The sequence below is a fragment of the Talpa occidentalis genome, unplaced genomic scaffold (genome assembly GCF_014898055.3).
Source record: "Talpa occidentalis isolate TD23 unplaced genomic scaffold, MPIMG_talOcc4v2.1 talOcc4.6, whole genome shotgun sequence".
NCBI lineage: Eukaryota > Metazoa > Chordata > Mammalia > Eulipotyphla > Talpidae > Talpa > Talpa occidentalis.
Window position 1 is genome coordinate 93,086,723 of NW_023604972.1, and position 19,150 is coordinate 93,105,872.

A 19,150-nucleotide genomic window follows, 5' to 3' on the forward strand; every position below is an offset into this window, starting at 1 on the left:
CTTTGTGACACATGACTATGAGGAGGTGGGAGAGGAGAGTAGTTCTTAGCATTTTGTTTTTCATTGATTATCCTCTGAAATAAGTTAAAGTTGGATCTCTATGATTAATGTAAGTTATTTTTTTCTTAATCTTCCTAGCCTCCACCTGGCAATGTGAAAATGCCTAATGTACCCAATACACAACCAGCAATAATGAAACCAACAGAGGAACATCCAGCTTATACACAGATTGCAAAGGTTAGTCCATGTCACATGTGTAAATTCATGTTGGAAATTAGAATATCAATAACATTTGCGTTGAGAGCAAAATAATTTTTATACAGTTGCATTCCTGTTGTTTAATTTTTAACTTATTTTTGAGTCTTGTCAGGTAGCTTGTCAACCCTGTATGTACTCATCTAATTTTTTAGCTTACATCATTTTTTACTCCATTATTAGGCATTTCAGAATTCATATATCATCTTGGTATACCATTTGGGTAGTGAAATAGTTATTGTTTTTGGTCTCACTTTTTAATTAACAATACTACAATAATAACCGAATCATACATATTTTATTGGGAGAGCACTATGGCTAAGAAGAGTGGAAAGAAATAGAAATTGGTAAAAAATATGAAATAATTTTAAAAGAGATGAATAGAATGCCTGGAATTACATAAAAAAGTTACAAATCAAAATTTCTTAGTCATCTCATTTTTTTTCAGCTCATATTTTATAAAATATGAGATATTAATTTTACATTGGGAATCTTATTATCATTTAGCCCAATTCATAAGAACCAACTCAGTTGCCCTTTCCTTTATTTGTCATTTTCCTCATCTGTTCTCTGTTCTCCATTTCCATTAGTCAGTCTAGTAGCCACCTTAGTTTCATAAGCTCAATTACCTTAGGACTCTGACTACTCTTACTGACTACTTTCACTACCATGGAGGGCTTTTGTAACCAAAGGACCAAAATGGGACAGATCTCTCCATAATATTTTTTGAAACTGTAATCTTGAGTGAATTCCTCTGTTTTGCAAGAGAATTTGAATTTGGTTCCTAGCATAATAGAGAAGTAGGAGATAGTATACCAGTGTTACAGTATTTTATACTTCTAACAGTCTCTTGCTTTTCTTTTAGGAACATGCCTTGGCACAAGCTGAACTTCTTAAGCGCCAGGAAGAACTAGAAAGAAAAGCAGCAGAGTTAGATCGTCGAGAACGAGAAATGCAAAACCTCAGTCAGCATGGTAGTATCCAGTGAATTTAGAATTAAAAATAGCTTTTAAACACTTTAAATTAAACCTTCCCTATGTCTAGGTTGTTTGATTTGCAGATAAAACCTTGCCTGTTTTTCTTTCCTAGCGTGAAGATCAGATGCAGCAGATTTTTTTATTTAATACTCTGTAGATCTCTGATCTTGACTGATTTACAGTATGGTCTTATGCTATATTAGGGAGTGTTAGCTCATCACAAAGAAAGTGAATTGTGAATATGATAATTTTGGTTTATGCTAAGGCCAGAAGCCTTTGGTTCTTATTTGGGCCCTCTTTAGGTTTATTGAAGCTTTATGAATTCCTTATATTTGACTTTTTTTTTTAAACTAAGGGGACATTGGTTTACAACATTGTGTATGATTTAGAGGGAGTGGATCACACTCTTCAGGTATATGTCACCACAGCACACCACACTCACCACCAAGGCACTGAATGTTCTCCACCATAGTCCAGTGTGCCCTTCTCCATTTTGCTCCCCCTCCCCCCAACTCCCTTCCTGCTTAATTCTACAATCATAGTTCTAGGGTTTACTGTTGGTTTTGTTTTATCTGTCCCTTTAACTTCTCCAACTGCATTTAACTCTTAACTTCTGGTTTATTCAGACCAGTTTCAAATTACCTGCCTTTGTCCTCATAAAAACATATCTGTCAAATCATGTTACAAAAATATGTCTGTGGTGACTCTAGGAAACTAGGGGTATTTTGACGTTGCCAAAGAAATAAGTACTGAATTTATTATTTGCTCTGAAGTCTATTTAGACTTTGACTACCAAAAGTATGGCTTTGTCATCCTTTGGCAGTTTGATATTTGAAGGAAGTATCTTAGAGAAAGCTATTAGTCTCTGGGTGAGTTCAGATAAAAGAGCTAGACAATTCGTTGTTAAGTCTGGGGTAACTGTGGAATGACAAGGAAAGGACAATATTACCAGACTTTTTCTTCTCACAAAATGGATGAGTCTAAGACCTTGTGGGAACATGTTTATCGTGGCCTATTTTCTTGCTTGCAGCATCAATCAAAGAAGAAACTAATGGTTTAATTGAAATTAATGTTTCTGAAATACCTGTAACTATTTCTTTAGCATTGACTAATATATTTCCATGAGAGATGTTTTTGTAAAATAATAATGTAGAGTGTGAAATTTAAGAGTTAGACTTGTAGTATCTTACACAATTAAGTACTTTTTGTAAACTCATTTAATTCTTACTACAAGTCTGTGAAGGGTAGAATAGTTGTTCTCAATTTATGTAGAAAGTCTTAAGGAGGTTCAGTTGTCCACACCTTTTAGTCAGTAAGGGATTAGGGACTTGTGGTTTTAGAGATTTTTTTTTCTAATTTTATTTATTTATTTATTTATTTATTTATTTATGCATGCATGCAAGCACTGGGTACAGACAGAGCGCGGGAGGGTGAGAGAATTCACCAGAGGAGGTTCAGTTGTCCACACCTTTTAGTCAGTAAGGGATTAGGGACTTGTGGTTTTAGAGATTTTTTTTTCTAATTTTATTTATTTATTTATTTATTTATTTATTTATTTATTTATTTATTTATTCAAGCACTGGGTACAGACAGAGCGCGGGAGGGTGAGAGAATTCACCAGAGCCAGAGGGGAGAGAAGAGCAGGCAGACTGAGAAACACACTGCTAAAGGGAGCAGCCGGCGGCAGGAGAGCTCTGCACGCCATGTGGGACCCTCCTCTGGTGGCCAGGGAGCAGCCGGGGATCGAACCGGTGCAGCAGAGGCTGTGGGCAGCTTTGCAGCCCAGCGCTCAACCACTGCGCCACCAGGGAGGCCCTAGAGATTTTTTTATTCTATTCTGTTGCCTCTCAAATAGTATGATACTTGCATGAGAAATGTATGAAGAATATGAAATTTGGAAAGACTGATAAACAGTGGAGACACATTGAAGAGCATAAGAAATAAGTTACATTTTTTTTCCTCTGAAAATTTTTGTGGTCTATGAAAAGTATGTAAGACCTAATTTTTAGAAGTTGAGTGATGCATTATCTAAAATGAGAAAATGGGTTTTTTTTGATGCTATTTTACCTTTTATTATTATTATTTTTTAAAGATTTATTTATTTATACAAGCACTGGGTACAATCAGAAGTGCGGGAGGGTGAGAGAATTCACCAGAGCCAGAGCGGGGAGCAGAACAGGCAGACTGATGAAATACACTGCTGAGGGGAGCAGCAGGCACAGCAGGAAAGGTCTGCGTGCCATGTGGGACCCTTGCCGACAGCCGGGGATCGAACTGATGCTGCAGAGGCTGACGGGCAACTTTGCAGCCCAGCGCTCAATTGCTGTGCCACCTGGGAGGCACCTACCTTTTATTTTTAATGTTTGACTACTTTAATTTTAGTTTTTTATTTCCCTCACCATTTCCCAAATCCTTTTTTCAATGTAATATCTTCTCATAGACATATTTTTGCTCCTCATAGTTTGGGTTTGTTCTCCACTAGGTCTTTGATGATATTATAGGTTCTCAGCTTCTTAATCTCATGATTCTTACAGTTTTATGATTTTCTTAGATATGTGTCTTTTGGGTATTATTTTTTCCAGACCCTGAGGGACTTCCAAATTTGATTTTTTGGTTTTGGTCAAGTCCATGCTTCTTAATGGAGTTAACAGTGGAAAACTGAAAAGATTCAGAAGTTGGTCTTTCCGTTCCATAAGGATTAGGGATTAAATTTATTTATTTTTTATTTTCAATTTTTTATTGACTTTTTAAAATTACTTTTTATCTTAACATCATTTTTCACATTTTTTTAGACAATATTTGCTTCACCCCACCCCCTCAGCTTGAGTCCTCATAGAATTTCCTTCCCCAAGGCACCCATGCACCATCACTACAGTCCCCTGTGCTCCTCCCTCCCTCCCTCTCACCATACTCCCTCCTCCTCCCCTGTAGTATGTCTCTGGTTTATAATTGTCTGTTTTTGCTTTGTTGCGTTTTGTACTGTTACTATGTATTTTTTACACTGATGTCTTATATGGTTCCCCTATATTCCTGTTACAAGTGAAACCATCGGATATTTTTCTTTTTCCTTCTGTCTTATTTTACTGAGCCTAATTCCTTCTAGCTCCATCCATGTTGCTGCGAATGGCATGAGTTTATCTTTTTTGATTGCTGAATAATATTCCATTGTGTATATATACCACATCTTCTAGATCCAGTCATCTATTTTTGGGTATTTGGGTTGTTTCCAGGTTTTACCTATTGTAAATAGTGCTGCAATAAACATAGGTGTATGCAACAACAAATGTTGGCGAGGATGTGGTGAAAAAGGAATCCTCCTACATTGCTGGTGGGAATGCAAACTGGTCCAACCACTGTGGAAAGCTGTCTGGAGGTTCCTCAGTGTACTAAAAATGGAGCTACCATATGATCTGGCAATTCCACTACTAGGGATCTACCCATAGGGATTAAATTTAAAGATTTAAGATGTTGAGGAGGAAATTGTACAGATTTAAAAACTATATCATCTTTGGGCTTTCCCTGGTGGCGCAGCAGTTGAGCGCTGGGCTGCGAAGCTACCTGCAGCCTCTGCAGCACTCGTTCAATCCCCGGCCACCAGCAAGGGTCCCACATGGTGCGCAGACCTCTCCCGCCGCCCGCTGGTCCCCTCAGCAGTGTATTTCGTCAGTCTTCCTGTTCTGCTCCCCGCTCTGGCTCTGGTGAATTCTCTCACCCTCCTGCGCTTCTGACTGTACCCAGTGCTTCTATAAATGAATAAATAAATTAAAAAAAAAAAAAAGGCCAAGGAAAAAAAAAAACTATATCACCTTCACATGAGAGACAGATTCTTGTGACTTTGAAATCAGTATGTTTTCAGGACAGTCACAGGATAGGATATTGTTTCTTGGGATTTTTTTTCCTTTCTATTGTACATAAACAGTTCCTGCCTAAACATACTAACACACATACATACATATACATGCATATATATGACACTGGAAAATTATTTTACCATCTAACATCTAGAGTGATAGTCTGGGATAATTTTTTAAAAATGAAACTTGACTTTCAGGTAGGAATATAGAAAGAAATATAATATTATATTTGTAAAACATTAAAAATATACAGTCTCTTAGGGAACCAAAAAGATGAATAGCACATATTTGCCCTAATATAAATAACTTTTTTTTTTTGCAGGCAGAAAAAATAATTGGCCACCTCTTCCTGACAATTTTCCTGTTGGACCTTGTTTCTATCAGGATTTTTCTGTAGACATTCCTGTAGAATTCCAAAAGACAGTGAAAATTATGTACTACTTATGGATGTGTGAGTATAGAAAAAATTGTATATTCAATTTTGTAGTTTGTTGTCAAAATTTGTCCTTTTTTGAACTCATTTATTAAGGATAGCATAGTAAATTGGTCATTTCCTATAGCTTTTTTTAATTTTCAGAGTGAAACATATTTAGGTACTTAAAAATAGCACTATATATTATAACCTGAGGAAAACTTTTGTATTGAAAACTGGCATTCTTTTGAGGAAAGGACTTTGTCACAGAATTAAAATTTTGCAACAATCCTTTTTCCTTGAAAAATGTTATGTAGGCAATATTGGCTTTGAAAAATTATACTTACTATTTTTATGCAAATGAAGACCATAAAAAATTTCTATTAAAGCATTATAACTATTTTTTTAAATGGGCATATAATTTAATATTATAAACTAATTCTCTTATAGCTTTGGGCACAATTTACCATTCATTTATAAGTGATAATGAGTACTTATATTATTTAAAAATATATAATTAATATAGGATATTTTATTGAGTAGTACAGTATGATATACATTTTAGGCTGTGATGCTTACATTGCTTTGAGTATAATTACAACTCAAAATACTAAAATAAAATGTCAAGCTATTAACAGTTTGCTGCATGTACACAGAATTTCTACTTAATCTATTTCATTTTTATTTCAAATGGTAGTCTCAGCCTCATTAATATAGCAGTAGGAAAGGTAGCTGCCACAACTTCTCACCTGCCAATTTGCTGATTTATAGATAATTTGTAATACACATTCTTGATGGAGGAACCTTATGTGATTTTACTGTGTAATTAGGGAAATTTTTTTTCCTCTCTCTAAATATATGTGATGATTTTCTCAAAATTAACAATTAATATTAAAATTAAATATTAATATTAAAATATAATATATTATAAATATATAAATAATATTAACATTAAATATTAATTAACATTAATATTAAAATTAATATTAATGAATATTCTTCACATATATGAAGTTGCTTCATATATATGAGAAGTGATTCCTTAGGGAAAGTACATTTTTAACTCTTTACTTTTAGTTTTTTTTTAGATTTTGACCTAGTATTTTTTGCTCAAATATTAGTGTCAATAGTACTATATATTTTTAATAGTAAAGCTTTTGAATCCGTATAGGTACATGTTAACCAGTTCATATTATTTAATCAATACATTAATTAGATATGTAATTATATCTCTCTAGATTGTTATGATTAACAGGCAAAAATTAGCCTGGCAAATTAGGTATAAGTCCTTTGTGTTAGTGAAAAACATTTTTAATGACTGAGATGGAGTTTGGAAAAAATTTTAGAACTTCTTACTTTTCTTGTAATAGCCCATGCAAGGGAATGTTTGAAACTACAGAGTAGAGATTATTTGCCATTACCACTACCTTCTCCCCCTGCCCCGCAAAAAGGAGAATTTTGTAAGGAATAGTAAGTAGAGATTGAATGGGGCAGATGATTCATTTTGCCTATTGGCTAACTGCTTTACCAATCTCGATTATTTCAAAATCTGTTTTGTCTTAGAGAGCTATATGTAACTTTTTGAAGCTCTTAAGAGAAACGATAGCCAACTGTATTATTTCTAACACTCTTCAATTGGCATTTCTGTTTTAACTGTAGTCTAAGAGGGCTCAAGATTCCAGTTAAGGGCTGATTTAAAGAAGCATTACCTGGAACAAAATAGGGTTTAGTACCAGCTCAGTAAAATCTCTAAATTTCATATGAGTTTTTTATAAGTTATTTTCAAGAAGTTTCAACCTGTTTCAGATTTTGGAGCTAATGAATGCTTTCACTATTTAACAATAATTATGAGATAACATTTATTGAGAATTTACTTTGTGCCAAGAGCAGTGCTGATCACTTTTATATACCATTTTGTTTTTAAATTCTAACCACAATGTGAAGTATGTGCACTATGTTATCTAGTTTTATAGATAGGGAAACTAAAGTTTAGAAAATTTCAGCAACTTGTCCAAGATTACACTGCGAGGTTGGAGTTTGATAGCTTGACTCCACAATCTAGATTTCCATGTTTTAAAACCTAGAAAGTACCAAAATGGAACACAATTTACATCTTAAAACCAAATATGATGAAGATAGGACTTCAAAAGAACCTTCATGGAAGCAATTTATTTTATAATCGAACTGAAGCAGTAAGAAATATCACTGTGAAATGAATTTCAACCTCTTTGAGTGTACTCTTGCATTTTAAAAACAAGAGAAAGAGAAAATAAAAATTTACTTTATTGAAAGACTATTTCATCAGGAAGATAATAACTGTTATAAAGCTGTTTATGTTAGGCATTTAAATGTAATGCAGACCTTATTAAGAATAATATTATGGTGATAGTTGCAAATTTAGGTCCACTAATACCAGATTTGAGTGCTTTAATAAAGCAAATTGAAATTTTATATTCAACTTGCAAATCATGTAAACATAATTGCCTAATTTTTTTTTTTTTGAGGGTTCTTACCTACCCTTAGAATCCTCCATGTGGATTGGAATGGGATTGAATTCAGTATCATGCAATCATGCATTTCACATTACTTTGCCTTTCTATATGTTTTATAATCTCTTAAGTGGACTGATTGTTTTGTAAGTAGGCTTAGACAGTTTATTCCTCATTGGGGTACAAATAAATGACTTGATCATAGTTGTTGGTTAATATAAAAACATAGAAAATGTTTTTAATAGATTATATGAAATTGATATTTTTACCTATATTTGGAAGAATTTTTGCGAACTTTAAAATATACATACCCATATATTGTCTTTAAGTGGATTAGAAGATAAATCTTTAAAAGTTATTTTTTTGAAGATTGAAAATTGAGTTAGGATGTTCTCAACATTCAGTGCATTCAGCTATTGGGTTGTTGCAAAAATCATGATGTATTTTTTCTGTTTTTCAAGCAAAAATGTGACATGGCTTTTCCAACACCCTGGTATTTTAGTCTCCTGAATGTCATTTAATGCTAGAAATTATTTTTTACTCAGTTTTTTGAATTCTCTCTTTAAGCCCATTACAGAATGTCTTATTTTGAGGCAAAGGACTTTGAATAAATTTATTGATAAGCTTTCAAGACAGAAATACTAACTGGAATAAAATAGTAAGAGTCTCTCATGTAATAGAATTCAATGAAATTTTAGAACTGGAAGATCTGCATTTCTATAACTGAAAAATTGAAGCACACAGAAGTAGGTTAACTTAAGTATTACATCACTATGAAGGTGTTTTCACTTTTCCTTCTGAACTCTTTCTTCTAGAATTTGGGTGTCTAGTTATTAGATGAGACCAAATTTATAGGCAACCTAGAATGCGTGTTTTTATCTTCTTTCATAAAATTTTATTTGATTAATGATTTAGAGACTAAAGTTTGTTTTTAAAGTTTTTTTGAAAATTTATATATACTAGGCTTTCCATTTGTTATTCAAGCATAAGTTTGTATATTTTATTGTATTGATACTTTACATTGAACATTATTTTAACTTTCCAAGTATTTAGTTCCTATAATAAATTCAGTTTGCAGATTTTTTTAATCCTTTAAAAAAGTTACTGTTAAAGATAAATTAAATTCTATAGGATCATAGTGTAGTTAGAAGTTTTAGTCTGTCAGAGAAAGCATTTATGAACATACACGAAGAATATGCATGATCTGTTTGTATTAACTCAAAAGAAAGATCTGCCAGGGCAGAAATTCCAATAATGTACTTTTTTTTTTTTTTTAACATAAATTCAGTCCTCTACCAAAACAACAGCTTTTATCCCAAGACATAAAAATGATGAATTCTATGAATTAACAATCCTTATAGATTGATTATATAGAGTCACTGGAAATTGTTATTTTATCAATATTCTTAGTCCAATGAGTCTAATTTTACTGCTTATAAGATTGCACAGGGTACTTATTTAGTTTTCTCTGTGTAGTCTACTCTGGGAGGTATTTGCAACCACAGTTTAAAAATAAGATTTTTGAATGTAGGATCTTTTTCCTCGCAAGTCCTGGTTCTTTTCCTGACAGGCACTACTTTTCTTCTTGGATCTTGGATCAAGCACACATCACATGTTTCCTTCTCACAGAGGAAACCCTCAAGGTAGTACTTCTCTGATTTAGCTGTTTAATTGCCCATGAGGAGAGAGGGTCAAAAATTTCTGCCCAACAGTGCATGCTGTAATAAGATTCTTTCCCTGTGTATATACTGTTTTCAAATCAAATGTGTAATAAACAGCACTGTTTTTGAAACATACTGAATGAAAACATGGGATACAATACATTTGCTCTCAGGAAGTATTTTTTCTATATACAATTTTTGTTGAATGAACTCACCAATTGAATGTAAACATTTGTTTTTCTATTTTGTTTTTTTTTTTTGATTCCACAGTCCACGCTGTAACACTGTTTCTAAATATCTTCGGATGCTTGGCTTGGTTTTGTGTTGATCCTACAAGAGGGGTTGATTTTGGATTGAGTATCCTGTGGTTCTTGCTTTTTACTCCTTGTTCATTTGTCTGTTGGTACAGACCACTTTACGGAGCTTTCAGGTAAAATGTGTGTACTTTAAGATACGCTCTTTAAAACCTGTGAAGTAACAAATTCATATCTTAAGAGAAAACTGACAAATTTTCATTATTTTTTTTCTGTTTTTAACAGCTTCAGAAAGTCCATATGTAACATGCCTTTGTATTCATTAGGTTTGTAAGTCATAAAACCCCATTCTTTTCTCACAGTTGAGAAAAGATAAAACATGAACATGAAGAAAAAATGGGAAAAGTCCTATGTCTTAATATTTGTAAAAGATTATGTCACACGTTATTATACTATAAGGAAAATTTACTCTCCTTTCTCCTTTCAAAAAATATCATAAGTGGTGATTACAGCCTAATTCTTAATGGACGTATGTAAGGTAAATATGTGATATTTAAAGTGAATTACTTTTATCTAGAAACTTGGTAATTATTTTCTGTGTAAAATCAGTTTTGGGTTTTAAAAATTACTTAGACTATAAAAGTATAGTACTTTGCATGGTATATTTTAATCAGTAGTTTAAACATTTCCACTAAGTATATGTTCTATGGGATATTAATTGGTGTTATGGAAAAAGGGTTCATTAGCTTAGGTTGGGAACAGCTGGATAATATAAAAGAGTTAAGCAAGTTTCTTTTCAGGATTTCTTAGACTCTTTACGAGCTTAATGTGCTTTGTGATGTGGCCATGAATCTTTTTTTTTTTTGGTGGAACACCTTGCTAAACTATTTCTTTAAGAAATAAACATTGGAAAATGCTAATTTAGATGATTGTCCTCTATGAGTCCATATATTTAATCATTTTATCAAATCACTTTTATTTAAGTAAACTCATGAATAATGAACATTATCTACTCGAATGAGGGACAGCATTATTAGGCAATTAAAAATGTATTGTGCAGATGATATATTAGGAAATTAGAGGGTCACATTCAGTTTAATTTTCTCCATTTAAATTTAAAATTTCTTTGATTAACTGGACTTTGCATTATCCCTCCTCTACCCCCTGCCCCATCACACACACATCATGGAATTAGAAACCCAGATACGTAACTAGATGGGAAAAAAATACAAGACAATGGGAGAAGATTAAGGAATTTGAGAGAAAATATGCCATTCACTGGAAAATAAATTGGTTAGCAATGAATTGTCGGGAAGAATATAGATGAAAAGAAAGGGAGGGAAAGGGCTTTGTATATATGGGAATATGGGAGGTTGGTTATCAGGAAATGGGGAGGGATCCCTGTACGTGTGGATTGGAAAGAAATAAAAAGGACTTGTTGCATGGTCTAGGAAGAGAGTTCCTGCTAATCCTTTCCTTGTTGTCTAAATTAAACTCATAGTGCTTTTCAGTTTTTATTTTTTTGATATCTGGCCTCCTCAGCCTATTTCTGTAACATTGCCATTATCTAATGATGTTGGTGGGTGAGAATGGGGATGTCTTTGAGACTTGACTTTAAAAGTTATCTAATTAACCAGCCACTAAACCTCAGGATGATTTCAAGTGCACATGGAACCCAGAGTAAGAAGACGGGATTTGTTTAGTTGGTGCAAAAGACAAGGAAAGGATAGGGAGAAAGGAGACAGGTGAGGGAGAACAAGGCAGAGTGAAAGGAAATTAATGTATTTTGAGACATGAACAAAATAAATTTATATGCCAAAAAAGTGACCTGAGACTAGGGTATTTCAGTTTTAACCATTCTGTGTTTAATGTAGCCAAAATAAACTTCTAAAAGCCAGATTTCTGGTACTTATTACTTGAGGTCACTTGGTGCTTTTTATTTCCTTTGCCACTTGACATGAAAATGCTTTGTGGAACAGTTTTACTTCTGACATTATTTATCTTTAGCCCAAGTTCTTAGCTGCATCTTAGCTCTTTTATAGTATATATAAAAAATGCTAATTATCTTGGTTTCACTGTTCAGAGTAGAACTAAGAAATAACTTTTTATAGGGTAAGTTGATTTAAAATGTATTTCAAGTCATTAATATACCTTCTCAGTGTGTTACTCTGGCGTTTCCTTCTTCCAGATTACAAAGTATTTCTGTCTGTTAAATCTTTTCTGAGTATCTAGTAAAGTTTGTTAAATATATAACAATGGCAGAAATCTTCCTTAAAGTATGAAAACCTCAAACTAGATATATTAGGCATGATTATATTAAATGTATGGCTTTAAATAGACTTCTTCAGATGAGTGCTTGGGATCTATACTTGGGATCAGTTTTGAGGGAGATTATGGCCTTTAAGTAAGAATGGAGTCAGGCTATGCGGTGTTTCATGTTCTGTTTCAAGATTAAGAAGTGTAACACAAGCCTCTGAACATACTATGTAATTTCGTAGAAAATGGATAACAGACCTTCTAGTCCACATTCACATATTTCTTTATAAGAAGTTTTTATTGAAAGCAGTTAGTTTTTGTTATTCACACCCTGGAGTTAAACTGAAGTTCTTTTTAAAAATTTTCACCTTTTCTTCTATGGCTAATGATATATTTGCCTCCTCAGCCATAAAGTTATTTAAATACCTGCTGTGAATTTTATTTTCTCCACAAGTGAAGAGTAAGCAGTAAGAAAAACTTGCCATGGGTTTATTTTAGAATAAACAAATCATTGCAAACGTATAAATTAGGAGGGGACATTAAGTGTTACCAGGTTTTTTTTCAAATTGCTCAGTGAATTTTTTTCTTCTTCTTTAGATGGGTGGTAATTCCAAGTTTCTGGACTGTTACTTTGTGGTGGAGTGCTTAAAATAACTAGAGGGCATATCAGGAAGTCTATTTGTCTAGAATAAAAGGGTACATATATAGTTTGTTTCCTTTTGTGCCCTCCTGTTGACTCAGTCTAAAAGTAAATTTAATACCTCAAATTCCTTTTTAAATGTTAACAGTTAACCTTGTCATCAAGAATTTGTTGTAATTTGCTTAATATGATGAATGTATTTTCTAATATTAACTAATTTGAGAAGAATATAATTGTTTTAACTGAATTATAAAGTACCTTTAGATTGAATTAAAATATTTTATAATAGCCTTAAAATTTGTTGAGAAATTTTAATCTACATTTAAGTGATTATATTCAATAATTGCATAATAAATCATATTGATAATTACATGTGATAAAGGCGGACTCTTAGGAATAATTTTTTAATTATTAGAAGTTTATTTTCCAATGTCATCTGAGTATTTCATTTGGACATTTATGATTGAATTCACTTGATTCTTTAAGAAGGTATTGCAAAGCAGTTCTAAAGCATGAAGTACCTTAAGGTTAAATTAATCACTCATTCAATACTGCCAGTATGCTAGATTGGTCAATAAATGGCAGCTAGAATTAATGTTTTGCCTTTTTGTTTCTGTGTGTTTTACTTTTGTTGATACATATTATATGTTATTTTTGGTTGCTTTTAATTCATTGTCTGCTGGTGCCCCAGTCTGAGGAAACCATAAAAAACTATATATGGTTTATATAGAGGTATTGTAAATTTACATAATACTAAGGTGTTTGTTGATCCTTTGTATTGCCAGATAAAAATGAACTTTTAAACAATATGGTTCCATAATCTCATTTTTAAAATAGGTTTTGTCTAGTTATGTTTAGTTAATGATATATTGGGTTGTTGGAAAAGTCAAGATGTATTTTTTCTCTATTTTTCATTTTCATTTATGTATTATATAAAACGTAGTTATATACATTTTTCTTTCTTTGCCTTTTTTTCTTAATTGAGATAGTTTACAACTCTGTAGGTTCCAAGATTGCATTTTCTCACCATACTTGATACCAAATGTTCATTTACAATTCACCACCACTGACAGTGGTCCCTTCTAATCACCCATTTCCCCTTCCTCCTCTGGTAACTACCATTCTGTTGTTAGAGTATTAGAGTTTTGTTTTCCTTATATTGCCCAAATGAGTGAAATCATACAATGTTTTAAATGAATTAAAAAATACTTTTAGAGTGAGTTAAAATCTGAAATCTGACTTATTGCACTTCGCACAATCCTCTTACAATGTCTGTTTTTGAAAATGGTGAGATTTTATCTTCTAGATCAATAGTATTCCATGCATATATCTATCACATCTTCTTAATACACTTATCTGTCATTGGGCATTTAGTTGTTTCCAGTGTGTGTATTGTAAAGAGTGCTGCAGTGAAGATAGGAATGTATATATACTCTTCAAGTTAGTGTTTTAATATTTTTCAGCATAATTTCAAAAAGTATGCCTTTCTTGCATCATTTCTCAGGACTGTACTAAAGTAGAATATGCACTGCCAAAATGAGAGTAAACAAGAAAGACCAAAACATGGGATCCAGAAAACATGAGCTCTGACACCAGAGAGGACAGTCCAGTTTATTCCCAAGATGATATTGAAGAGAGGTCTCAAGATGACAAGTTAGGTAGTTACCCCAGTATTCTGTCAGTTCAGATTTGAACAAGTCAGAAGACTAAGAGAAACAGTTTCAGGAAGACAAAATTGATCCCTAGTGGGGCTTTGGTTGTGGAGAGAATATTTTGTTGTTGTGGTTCAGCCTCAGTCTTAGGTAGGCTGTGTCTGTGCCTTTCCCTGCCACTCCTCCCCACAAGTTTCTGTAATAATTTGAACCAGGACATACTCCTGTTCCTCCTCCAGTTTTAGAGTTTTTTTCTTGCCCTTTCCCCAGCTGCCATGGCTCTTACCCTGTGCTCTGAAGAAGGTGGTGTGTGCTATCTTTCTTTCCTTTCCACTAATGCTTTTGTTTTGAGCGCAACATATTTCTTATAAATGAATGATAATAGTGTTCTCAGACCTAAAAAAAAAAAAAATGACAAATCATACCAAATAGGAATATACTACTTTGAGAAGATAAGTACCATTTACTATCCCCCTCTTTTTTCTCTCCCCGGACATATTTTTATTTATTTTCATTTTTTAAACTGTACTATTTTTTATTGAGGTGCCATTGATATACAGTGCCATGTATGTTTTAAGGGTACAGATTCACACCTCTTCGGATAATATCCCCTTCTTAAGGGAATGCAGAAGGAGATAACAGCTTCAGAGTTTTAAAATCCCTAGCACTGTTCCAATATTTGAGAATTGCAGTAAATACAGAAATATCTTTTGATGAGTCAGTTCTAGATTCTCTGTGTGTTCTATTAGCTGTTTATTTTGCATATGGCTGATGTTAAAAGGAAACAAATAAACTGAGTGGCATTGTGCCTAATATAGCATGAGTAGGTAGGTATGTAAGAAACATTTATACAATATATGGTCTAACATAGAGTGAGAACAGAGCAGGTGAGATATATTTGCTTTATATATATGTATAGTAATATATATATAAAACAGTAATTTGTGCTAAAGTAACTATATTTTGTTAGTGTACATATTTGTCAGTATGCATGTATATATACAATTTATGACAATAAATATAAATTTTAAAAAATTATTTCATTTATCCATTAGCTATAAGCCAGATAAAAGCAAGTTCTAAGTTTAGTTTTTGAAACAGTTACCAAACAAGAAACTCAATATTTATTGCACATGGAAAAATAATGCAAAGAAAGAATTTTCTGTATTTTTTATCTTTTTTATGTTCTAATTCTTTTTTTTTAATTAATAAATTTTAATTTTATATTCCCCATACAATTGCAATCCCCCCATTCTGACCCAATCCCTCCCCTCCCCGCCCCCCCCACCCCCAAAAAAGTGTCTCTGGTTCATAGTTTTTGTTGATTTTGATTTTCACTTTCTTCTAGTTATTCATTTTCCTGGTCCCTTATTTAAGTATTCTAGATTCCTGCTATGAGTGAGACCTTCCGGTATTTTTCTTTTTCTTTTTGGCTTATTTCACTAAGCATGATCCCTTCCAGCGCCATCCATGTTGCTGCAAATTGCATGTGTTTATCTTTTTTGAATGCTGAGTAATATTCCATGGTATATATGTACCACATCTTCTTGATCCAGTCATCTATTTTGGGGCATTTGGGCTGTTTCCAAAGCTTAGCTATTGTAAATAGTGCTGCTATAAACATAGGGGTGCAGGTGTTCTTTGGAATTGATGTTTCTGTGTTCTTTGGGTAAATACCTAGGAGTGGAATTGCTGGATCCTGTGGAAGCTCTATGTTTAGTAGGTCCAGAAATCTCCACACAGCTCTCCATAGTGGTTGGACCAGTTTGCACTCCCACCAACAGTGCAGAAGAGTTCCTTTTTCTCCACAACCTCGCCAACATTTGTTGTTGCTAGTGTTTTTAATATGTGCCATTCTCACTGGTGTAAGATGGTATCTCATGTAGTTTTGATTTGCATTTCCCTGATTGTAAGTGATGTTGAACATTTTTTCATATGCCTGTTGGCCATTTGCATTTCCTCTTCAGAGAAGTTTCTTTTTAGCTCCTCTGTCCATTTTTTGACTGGATTATTTTCTTTGTTGTTGTTGAGTCTCATCAGCTCTTTGCAGATTTTTGTGATCAGTCCTTTATCATTAGTGTTGTGTGCAAAAATTTTCTCCCAATTGGTGGGGTTTCTCTTTGTTTTGTTATTGTCTCTTTTGCTGTGCAGAAGCTCTTTAATTTGATGTAGTCCCAGCTGTTTATCTTTGCCTTCACTATCACTGCTTTGGGTGATGTGTCTGTAAAGATGTCTTTGATATGCAAATCACGTAGTGTTCGCTATATTTCCTTCTATGTATTTTATGGTTTCAGGTCTTATGTCTAGTTCTTTAATCCATTTTGAGTTGGATTTTGTGCATGACGTTAGGTAGTGGTCAAGCTTCATTCTTTTGCATGTAGCGACCCAGTTTTCCCAGCACCATTTATTGAACAAACTTTCTTGCTCCAATGCATAATCTTTGCTCCTTTGTCAAAGATTAGTTGACCATAAATCTGTGGGTTTATTTCTGGATTTTCTATTCGATTCCATTGGTCTGTATGTCTGTTCCTGTTCCAATACCATGCAGTTTTGATGATTATGGCTTTGTAGTAGAGTTTGAAGTCTGGGAGTGTGATGCCTCCCTTCTTTTTTTTTTTCAGGAGAGCTTTGGCTATTCGGGGTTTTTTGTGATTCCATATGAATTTCATCAATAATTGTTCTATTTCTTTGAAGAATGACATTGAAATTTTGATTGGAATAGCATTGAATCTGTATATTGCTTTTGGTAGGATGGCCATTTTAATAATGTTTATTCTCCCAATCCATGAGCAGGGGATGTTTTTCCATCTCTTTGTGTCTTCTTCTATTTCTTTTAACAGTGTTTTATAATTTTCTTTGTATAGGTCCTTTACCTCTTTTGTTAGATTTATTCCCAAATATTTGATTTTTTTTGTTTCAATAATAAAAGGGATGGTTTTTTTGATTTCTTCTTCTTCAGATTTATTGTTTGTATATAGGAAGGCTACTGACTTTTGCGTGTTGATTTTGTATCCTGCCACTTTACTGAACTGATTGATGAGTTGAATTAGTTTTCTGTGGAGTTTTGGGTTCTCTATGTATATTATCATATCATCTGCAAGAGTGATAGTTTGACTTCTTCTTTTCCTATTTGGATTCCTTGGATGTCTTTCTCTTGTCTTATTGCTCTGGCTAGGACTTCCAGTATTATATTGAAAAGCAGTGGTGAAAGTGGACCTCATTGTCTTGTTCCAGATCTTAATGGAATTGCTTTCAGCTTTTCACCATTGAGAATGATACTGGCTGTTGGCTTGTCATAGATGGCCTTTATGATGTTGAGGTATGTTCCTTGTATCCCCAGAATTTCAAGGGCTTTTATCACGAATGGGTGTTGCACTTTGTCGAAAGCTTTCTCAGCATCTATTGATATTATCATATGGTTTTTATATTTCTTTTTGTTGATGTGTTGGATAACGTTGATTGATTTTCAGATGTTAAACCATCCTTGTGTCCCTGGAATGAATCCTACTTGGTCGTTGTGAATTACCTTATGGATACACTGTTGGATTCTGATAGCTAAAATTTTATTGAGGATTTTTGCATCAGTATTCATTAGGGAGATTGGCCTATAGTTTTCTTTTTTTGTGTTGTCCTTGTTCGGTTTTGGTATTAGTGTAATGTTGGCTTCATAGAACGTGTTAGGTATTATACCTTCCTTCTCAATTTTTTGGAAGAGTTTGTGAAGGATAGGCACCAATTCGTCTCTGAATGTTTGGTAGAATTCATTTGTAAATCCATCAGGTCCTGGGCTTTTGTTTTTGGGGAGGTTTTTGATTACCATTTCAATTTCGCTAATTGTAATTGGTCTGTTTAGGTGTTCTATTTCTTCTTTATCTAGCTTTGGGTGATTGTAGAGTTGTAGGAATTTGTCCATCTCCTCTAGATTGTTGAACTTGTTTCCATATAACTGTTCATAGTAGTTATTAATTATTCTTTTGATTTCTGCTGTGTCCGTTGTGATTTCTCGTCTTTCATTTATTATCCTATTTATTTGTGCTTCTCCCTTTTTGCCCTTGTGAGCCTGGCTAGGGGTTTATCTATATTATTTATTTTTTCGAAGAACCTGCTCTTGGTTTCATTGATCTTTTGGATTGTTTTTTTAGTTTCGATTTCATTTATTTCTGCTTTGGTTTTTATTATTCTTTTCTTCTACTGGTTTGGGTTTTTTTGTTGTTCTTTTTCTAGATCTTTGAGCTTTGAGATTAGGTTGTTTCTTTGAGTTCTTTCTTGTTTCTTGATGTGAGCATCTATTGCTATATTTTTTTTGCTGCTTTTGCTGCATCCCATACATTTAGGAAATTGGTGTCCTCCTTGTCATTCAATTCAAAGAATTTTTTAATTTCTTCTTTTATCTCCTCGTTAGTCCAGTGGACTTCCAGTAGTGTGGGTTTCAATCTCCACGAGGTAGGAGAGTACCTTGCCTTCTTTTTATGGTTTATTTCTAGTTTGATGCCTTCATGGTCAGAAAAGATGGTTGGTATGATTTCAGTCTTGGTGTATCTGTTGATGTTTGTCTTGTGCCCCAGTATATGATCGATCCTAGAGAATGATCCGTGTGCGCTTGAGAAAAATGTATACTCAGATTTTTGGGGTTTAGTGTTCTATATATGTCTGTTAAGCCCAAGCACTCTAGATCCTTATTTAGAGCTTTAGTGTCTTTA

At 33.4% G+C, this 19,150-nt stretch overlaps 1 protein-coding gene across 1 annotated transcript in view; it reads left to right on the forward strand.

The window, feature by feature from the left end:
- Positions 1-19,150, forward strand: part of SCAMP1 (secretory carrier membrane protein 1) — a 103,791-nt gene that overhangs the window by 60,480 nt on the left and 24,161 nt on the right. The window contains exons 3-6 of the mRNA XM_037530678.2: positions 139-237; positions 1,121-1,229; positions 5,409-5,537; positions 9,919-10,078. Of these exons, the coding sequence (XP_037386575.1) occupies positions 139-237; positions 1,121-1,229; positions 5,409-5,537; positions 9,919-10,078 (497 nt within the window). The remainder of the gene's footprint in view (positions 1-138; positions 238-1,120; positions 1,230-5,408; positions 5,538-9,918; positions 10,079-19,150) is intronic.